The following is an 8,845-nucleotide window of genomic DNA, read 5'->3' as shown; positions in this document are numbered from 1 at the left end:
TTAAAATATGAATGGATTTATTTTTACTTTTCGGTTTTCCACTCGAAATTTACAGGACATCATTTCAGATAGATCATTCACAGTAGAGTAACATTTATGACAGAAGCTGCTCTATACTCTGAACAAACCATTGGTCTATAACTGCTCATGTGGAGATACATTAGACCTTAATCATTCTTAAATCAATAAGTCGATAAGATTGTTGGTCATGACCGACAGCTCAACGCTGACTCAGAGAGGTGCATGGTTTTTTTTATTTTTCTGCTTCCGGCTTCACAGATGAAGAACAGTGTATACAATACAAAATATTTTACTCAAGAAAACAATGCACATCCAGTCAGAAGATGCAGTATTATTGTTCCAGAAATGTCACAGTACTATTTGTGAAACTTAAACAGAGGGGGGAAAAGAGGGTTTGGGTGATGGGAGTGTCTTTGAAACATAAAGTCAGGGTTTGCAGGGTTGACCAGATGCCAGTTTAGGGTTTCAGACCGTCCCTTTAAAAGCTCATATTCTTGAGTTTACTCATTGTCGTAATTTGAACAATTTGGCATCAGTATGGTTAGCAGCTTAGAGGCTAGATCAGGATGTAAAAAAAACAAAAAAAAAACAGCTTGAAATCCAGTCTCTAAATTTGTGTCTGGCAAATGATTTTGTTCTCTTCTTTTTCAATAGTTTCCTTGTGACTCAGGTAGGTTCCCTCTTCGACAGGTGGTGTGGGATTCTTGTGTTCGTGGTACTCCACTATGGGGTAGGTGACGGCAGTCAGCACCAGAACAGCCAACAGGATGTACAGTTTATACTCCAGACATATGAAGGTGCTGTAGGCAAAGGCGATAACAAAACCAAGAGACTCCCACATTCTGTAGTTGGCAAATGCTGCTTCTTTGTCCCGAGGGAAGAGGATGCCGTAAAGAGCTGCAAGATAGAGAGCAGATGAAGGACCAGCAGAATTCAAGTGTTTACAAACTCCCGCTGTGTGATTATGACATTATTTTCTAATCTTGATTAATAAGGAAATAAAAGAAGCCGTTGGTCAGTTGGGTCTAGGTAACTCATGAAAAGACAAACAAAAAAATCTGCAGCCCTCAAGAGGGTGTATTTGTTTCTTGATCTTACAATACTACAGTGTTTGCTTACTGAACAAAATACGACTAATTATGATGTGTCCAGAATGAAAAGATTCATCCGCTGGAGCATGAATTTCTTTTTACTTTTGGCAATTTTGACGATATTGTGGTGCTGGAGTGAATCTTAGAGGATGATGAAACATAGAAGTATTTGTGATACATTTAATGTAAATCCAGAAGTTAACTTGAAAGTGGCTGTAGACCAGAGAGTACATGTTTAATCAGCTTCTACTACAAGGCTCCGGCTCTTCTCTGTGGCACAGCTGCATTCAAAGTGGCACTTTCTCTCGACTTTCATCACTGGCATGACGTCATGGCGTAAAAAATTGGAAGACAGATTTCATATCCACCCAAAATATTCGGGTTATGTAAGAAATAAACTGACAAAGATGAAAACCAAAGCCATGTTCTCTGTAATTTTAGTGAGTTTCAGCTACTTCAGTTCATTTTCATTTTTAGTTAAGTAACAAAAATCTTTTTCTACATCTAGATTTCATCGCTAGTTTTTGCTAACGATGATAACCAGTGTGTTTTATCATGAGGATGACACATGAACTCAAGCAATCATCACAAACTACACTGAGGATTTACAGTGGTATCCATTTCTCTGGGGGAGAAAAGAAACTCTGTGTTGTATCAGAGTAACCATACTGTACACCAGAGGGCTGATGGGAGTTTCTTACCATTGGTCTGAGTTTGCCAGATAGCATCTGCCATACCCCACAGAGCAGGAAACACAAAAAAGACAACCAGCTGGTTAGGGTGAGGCCTCCAGAACAAGAGGGCAATGATGCAGGAAAAGTTGGCCACTGCAGCTGAAAACGGACGAACATCACAATCAAATGGAAGTCAGGAGTTAATCTGCCATTATATCTAAACTTAATGGTGAACAAACTAAATCTTTAAAACGGGGAGGGCATTGCTTTTTATTCAACAGTCATCACTCGTGCAGTAGAGAGGTTTTTACCCAGGGAGAAGAGCGCGGCCCTCCCCGTGTACCGAGCGAGTCTCCCAAAGAGAAATGAGCAAAGAGAATTGGAGGCTCCAAAGCACATCATCACGAAACCGACATAGTGGATCCCCAAAGCACACGTTACATAGTTCTGCAAGGAAACACAGCGTAGATTTATTTAAAGCAAACAAATTTAATGTCTAATACCTTATTAAGTGGATCATGTAGCAGCGAAAGTCCCAGATATTTTGACCAAAAGACAGTTGAAACAGTTATAGTGGACTTATAACTAACAATAATCCAGTTTAAAATCTCTCTTGAAGCATAATCTACTTCTCTGTTGTCCACTTGCTGAATCCTGCTTGTTAAAAAGGAGAATTTCTCAGGATCAAACATCACGTAAAAAGTTTAGGAACAAGAACGACGCTGTCTCCTCACCTTGGTGTACTCCCCAGAGAGGAAGCTCTGTTCAAAGCCGCTGTACATGGTGAGAGGGATGAGGGTCACCAGCCTCCAGTCCTTCAGCAGCCTGAACGTAGCCAGGAAGGTGTGGCAGAACGGCTCCCGGTTCCCACGAAACTGACTGGCCTGCTCCTGGTCAATGTTGTCCAGAAACACTGCGACGATGAGCATGGCCAGCACACCCACACCTACCACACAAAGCAACACACAACACTGATTTGTACAAATGTCAGCAGAAGTCTAACATACTGGTACGGCCACGGTCTGAGAAGGAGCAACTCAATTTTACCACTCGCTACATTTTTAAAAAATGCTGGAGTTAATTTAATTTAATTTACATATATGTTCCAAAATGCAAAATATTCAACCACCTTGTGTAGCCAAGAACTATAAAACTGGCTACGTGGTGCCATAAAAGCTATTCTGTGTTTTACAAGTACAGTTTAATGAGGATATTTTCTTATTTTTCCTATTTGACATTATTTTATTTCCTGTTTTATTTTTTGAAACCATTTCCCTTAGTGTCTGTTGATGTTTACTTCCTGCCCCAGTGTGTTTCCCGCCTTTTGTGACTGCTTACCTAGCCCCAATTAGTTGCACCTGTGTCTTGTTACCTGTTCCTGGTTATATTCCTTCATGTGGAGAGTCTCGTTTTTCACTCCTGCCTGGTTTCTGTTGATGTTTCCTACATTTTTTCCCTCAGTGCCTCCACCTGCTGTAAGTGCTGGACTTTCTTGGTGACTCTTAAACTACCTTCCCTACACCAATCTGCCTTTGTGCATTTTTTTCATTTATATTGATTTAAGTTTATCCAAGTTTGTTTGCTGTATATTAGAATTATTTGTATTTGTACTTGTTTTTGTTGTCTTGCTGTGTGTATACACGGGGACATATGTGTATGAAGGATTTAACTGTTATAGCTCTAACGTTCATCTTCAATCTGTGTGCACATCCACATCCCCCCGCACTGTTGACTCGGTGCGGAGGAGCAACCTTATTTAGTCTTTGACACTTAATTGTGATGCAAACTAGCTGCTAGCGTTACCAATGTAGCATCCGACGAGCGTCCACACCAGTCTCTGTGCAGGTCTGGTGGTGGTGGCATTGCTGCTGATGCTCAGGCCGCAATCAGCCGCTCCACAGGTCTCCAGCTGCTCCTCCGGGATGTTGGCTGTCAGGAAAAATACAGAACAATATGTTTAATTTTGATGAATATGCCTTTTCAACAAGGAAATAAAGTTGAATAAGTTGAAATGTTATGGGGTTGTTTTTTTTTTTTTTTTTTTTTTTTTTTTGTCTCCCTATATGTGACCTTTGGAAAAAGGTATTTATTGCCCTTTTAAACTGACAGTTTTCTAGAGAAATTGTTCCTTTATTTCTTTTTGTAAAGTAAGAAAAATGTTAATTAACAGTATAAGTTAATTAACGTTGGTTCTATTTTCTTTAAAATCTAATTATTGCTGACTACTGTAAATGTTGTCGGATGTGTTACATTGAAATGTATTCAAATACAAAATAATACTGATAATAAATGAGACCCATTAGATACCAGGAGCTCAAAGGCCTGTTTTGAACTCCTGGTGCTAAATACGTTTCATATTGAAGAAATCTAAATAAACAAGTATTATTCAGACATCCACGTGAACATTGTGCCCGTAACCAGTACGGAAATAAAAAAAAGGAATAAATAGCTGTGCCATATTGTCCTTCCTCACATGTACCTGTCATCATTTTAGCTGATAAGCTTGAGCTTTAACTATAATAAAATAATATATTGCATAGTTGGTAAGCTTGATCACACTTAACACACCCTTTCTTCTTCTCTCAACTGAACCTGTTAAAAAAGCTGTAAGCCATCAGCTAGACTTTGCCCACTGATGACTTTGTGAGCTGTAATGAGGGAGCAGAGTCAAGATTAACACATTAAGCCGAACAACGTGTATCACAGGACAATGAAGTGAATGCATCAGGTTGTATGAAATGGAATGTGGTTACACCTTTGTTGATAGTGATCAGTAAAGAGGTGTCAGAGAGATGGAGAATGACTTTCAGATACAGAAACAACATCACAGGTTGATGATTCATGAGACTCTTCTACCGTGAAGAGACCGTCCTCTGCTTGATGGAGACACTTCTACAAAGAGACTGATTATGGTGCAGCTCAAACTAACTCATCGAAGTAATTCGCTGTACTGTCTTAAGATTTAGCAGAATTCATGTTGCATTCTGGTAGAATTCAACAGTTTCAAATGGAAAATGCAGCAAAGAGTTTTAACAACCCAGAAAACCTGCAGCAGCATAAAATCTTCCTCTTCCGACTCATCAGTCGGACTCCGTGTAGTTTCTTTAACAGCTTGAGATGTTTTCACTGCTGCATATTTCCAAAATATTAATGCAGTCTCTAAAAACTCTTTCCCTTCTCTTTGCTAGATGCACAACTTTCTTAAAGAAGCACAAATCATGAGCCACGCTTCCTCTTTGTTATTGCCACTGGTCAGCGTATTTTTGTGAATCTGTCTCACTTGCATAAGACTCATGTAAGAGCAAAATGAAAACTGTCCCAACACTATGGACCAGCCTAATTATTTACTATTATTTACTTTGTGAAACTGGACCCAAATTTATCTGAAGTTAATTAACTGAATCCAATATTAGATCATATAAACAGCAGAATGAACCGAATATTCAGTACTTTTCTGCTGTGTTTTACAATAACCTGCTCTAATAACATATTTTCTTCACAGTGTCTGGGGGGATCACTTCGCCTGCCTGCCGCTAACACATCCTCCACACAATTCACTTCCTACCTATGTTGGTGTCCTGTCCGAAGATGAGCGACGACATGAGGTTTCCCCACACCGCCGATGACTGAAAGATGAAGAAGAAGATACCAAAGTACTGGTTGATGATGTCAGAGCCCCTTTTGCCCTCCTTGGCGGCCTGCATGTTACCGGAGATGGTCAGGTAGGTGCATTTAGCCGACCACAGCGGAGAGCCACCCAAACCCAGGATCACTGAGGTGGGGATGAGGGTGTACCTGGAGGAGAGAGCAAAATGTATTAACTAAATTTATTCTTGATCTATGTCGGCCTTTTTGTTTCTTCCCTGAACACAACTTGAATTTGGATTTCCCCAAGGCATTAATAAAGAATTTTATCTAACTATAATTACAATCTGATGGCTGCCAAGACGCAGAAATTTAGTCATGCTGCTGAAATGATGAGTCACATGTAACCCAGACACCTAAAAGCTTTCACCTTTTTAACCAGTTTGAATCCAGTTTTAACATACACAACTTCTTTTGAACAGCAAATAACCAAATCAGTGCTTCTTGGGTGCATGGCTACAGCGTCGGCCAAGGGCCGTGCTCATTTGGCATCTCATTGAGACGCTGCTGTGAAAGTGAATTTGTCTCATTAAACCAATAAATAAAGGATCTGACAGCGACAGAGACAGACAGAAAGAATAACAACTGCACAGACTGGGCTGCATAGATGGGTTATCCACAATAAGAGGGACACAGAAACAAATGTGCTGATTTTATTAAATGTCACTGTCACCTCTGATGCCTCCAAACCTGAGCAAATAAAACCAAAGCTATCTGCACACATAGATTAAAAAAAAAACAAACCCTAATGGGATGTGATCATGTACAAATACCCCACCACAAGTACCCCTCTGGTTAGCCCGAGGGCCTCTGATTTGCCCTTTGGCTGCAGTGAGGGTCCCACTTTTTCATGCTTGTCCCTCTTTGTGTCGAGGTTCCCACAGATACAAATTTCACTTCTATGTTTTCTCCATTCACAATAAAAGGATATTTTTGCCCACACCTTCCCCCATAAGTCTATTACTTTAACTTATTCTGTATTTTTACATCTGTTATAACAGTACATATATTTTTTAGAATGAGTTGTTGTCTTGATCCTGGGTCAGACCCTGACAGCCTACTGGTGAATTACCATCCTGGGTAGAGGTTTCCAAAGGAGTAGGAGACATAGCAGGCCATGCCGGCAACAATGGTCCATTTACAGCCCAGATTTTTGATCATGATGGGAGGCAGGAACATGGAGGAGATGATGATGGAGGCATAGATGACGCTCAGAGACGCTACGCCCATCCCCTGCTCTGCATTCAGACTGCTCTGCACACAGACAGTAGAGACAGGACTCCATTAGGGGGCAATGATGGTTAAGGGAAGGTCAGTTTAAGTAGCTTGAAACTTCTTCTTCTCACTTACATGCTATTGATTCAGTTTGGAAATATTATGCATTCATTTGAACAGTATATTCTGATTTTGTTTGGGGTCAAAATTCTATAAAAGTATCAAATTTCTAATATTTTTGAGAGCTTGACTTCTGCAGAGCTAAATATTTGATGTAGAGGAATGAGTGAATTCTACATGAACTGAAAGTAGTTGGTTCTTTGAAACAGTGCCAAAGCATCAGGATTTTATGTTTAGTATTTTGTCTAAATATGTTTCAGTTGTGTTTTTCAGTCTGAATCTGATAAAATACATGCGTTCGTGTTTTAATCTACTGCGAGGAGATACCACAGAATTTGGTTTTGATCCAGTGTCAGTTAATATCAGAGGCAGAAAGACCAATATCATGATACCCATACGACTTTTCACAATGTTCTTATATATAACAGTTTTATAACAGTTATAATTTTAACAGCTTTATATGATGTAAAATTACATAGTGCACATACACTGGGCAAATATATGTCTTATGTCATTTAAGGATTTAAATTTTAAATTTATAATTATATTGTTGGATATGGAATTTATCCCTTACTTTTCTTTATATTTATTTTTAATCATATTCTAATTAGTATCTCAGGAGTCTGCCACTCTGCATGTCAGTGCACAAACTGCATGTGAGTAAATAAAACTTAAAATGCAAAAAAACAAGTGCAATCCACTTCCAAAACTTTGAATCCTGTGACCCTGGAAACCATGAATACAAAACTTCTATGATACTAACTCCTACTCTTTTTAGGGTGTGGAGACCAGGTAGTGACATTAATGCTATTCCAAAATCCATTGTTTTGAATTTTAAAGTTACATTAAAATAGTTTTTAACAATCAAAGAAACAAAACCCATTAACACTGTTAATGATTTTGACATCCTTGAGACAATGTAGAAGAGACTGAAGACGTGTGGGGCCTTAATTGTCCCTTTGTATGTACTTATAAATAAATCCCTTTAAACTCCTTGTTACTAATCCCTGCTTAATTAAAACATTAAAAGGATAAAACAAACATTTCAATATAATTAAATTACATAAATAGAGGAAACTAACATTGAAATAATTCCAAAACCCATTATTTGTAATTTTAAATGAAATTAAAGGCTCTTAGTCTTTACAATTAAAGAAAAAAAAACTTTTCCAAAACAAAACATCCACAAAAGGCATTTAAAAAAATATTTTAAGCAATTGTCCCTGTCAGAATTAACCCATGAATAAATCCTCATGATAATAAAACATTTTACATTTTAGTGTCTTTAATGAACAATAACATAATAAATGCAGATTTTCCACTTACCTGCAAACTCTGCAGGCCTCCGTAGGCCGTGAACAGAGACAGAAACCCGAGAGAGACCACCAGCACGTTCTTGAAGTTACGGCTGATCATGGCTGCCTTTGAGAAGTAAAACCTCCACAGACCCTTTTCCTTAAAAGAAAATATATATGTAAGAAAAAACTAAGTGTGTTTCTGAAGTGTTGTTTATTTTAGCGTTAATGACTTCATGCAGCAGCTGAACAGCTCCAGAGTAAAGTCACTCTGTCTTTGCTGCCTTTGATAAACTCAGACACTGGAAACAACTGAGAACAAAGTCCAGCCCACACACACACACACACACACACACACACACACACACACACACACACACACACACAAGGCTCAGTTTATGCAGAGTATGGCCCTTATCACTGGACTTGTGAATTGCCTCCTACATGTCAGATTTCGTTGGAATGAAGTGATCAGTTTGCAGACCTCCCTTCTTTCAGTCCCTCCCTGCTCTGAATCATAACAGGTGTTATGTACGTAACCATCTATAGCTTTCAGTCCTTCTGTTTCCTTCTTCCTCCTCATTATTTTCTTTCATCTTTTTTCATACTTTCAGTTCGTTCCTTCCAGTTCACATTCAGGCTGTCGTCTTATTTTTTCTCTGTACTGTGTCCGGCAGCAGTTGAGAGTCGTCATATGTACATTCAAGCTGTCGTCCGCACGTACAGGAGCAGTGGCACGGAGCAAAGGTTTATGGCCTGTTATTTCTGATCCTTTTCCTTTACG

At 39.0% G+C, this 8,845-nt stretch overlaps 1 protein-coding gene across 1 annotated transcript; it reads right to left on the bottom strand.

Moving 5' to 3' along the window:
- Positions 1 to 8,362, bottom strand: unc93a (unc-93 homolog A). Its single transcript, XM_071467898.1, has 8 exons — positions 8,093 to 8,362; positions 6,504 to 6,685; positions 5,352 to 5,581; positions 3,590 to 3,715; positions 2,521 to 2,732; positions 2,098 to 2,233; positions 1,814 to 1,945; positions 1 to 918 (listed from the first exon to the last, which is right to left on the bottom strand). The coding sequence occupies exons 1-8, from the start codon at positions 8,180 to 8,182 to the stop codon at positions 629 to 631; spliced, it is 1,398 nt and encodes a 465-aa protein (XP_071323999.1). The 5' UTR covers positions 8,183 to 8,362; the 3' UTR covers positions 1 to 628.
- Between the last annotated feature and the right edge of the window lie 483 nt (positions 8,363 to 8,845).

This window comes from Trachinotus anak, unplaced genomic scaffold, assembly GCF_046630095.1.
Source record: "Trachinotus anak isolate AG129_WGS33_773 ecotype Australia unplaced genomic scaffold, CSIRO_AGI_Tana_v1 ptg000031l, whole genome shotgun sequence".
Classification (NCBI taxonomy): domain Eukaryota; kingdom Metazoa; phylum Chordata; class Actinopteri; order Carangiformes; family Carangidae; genus Trachinotus; species Trachinotus anak.
This window is presented reverse-complemented; position numbering and strand designations above follow the sequence as displayed.

Coding starts and splice junctions, on each gene's coding strand:
- unc93a (XM_071467898.1), bottom strand. CDS start 8,182: ATGATCAGCCGTAACTTCAAGAACGTGCTGGTGGTCTCTCTCGGGTTT. Junction 5,582..6,503: donor GGAAACCTCTACCCAGGATG/GTAATTCACCAG, acceptor TCTCTCCTCCAG/GTACACCCTCATCCCCACCT. Junction 919..1,813: donor CTGGCAAACTCAGACCAATG/GTAAGAAACTCC, acceptor TCTATCTTGCAG/CTCTTTACGGCATCCTCTTC.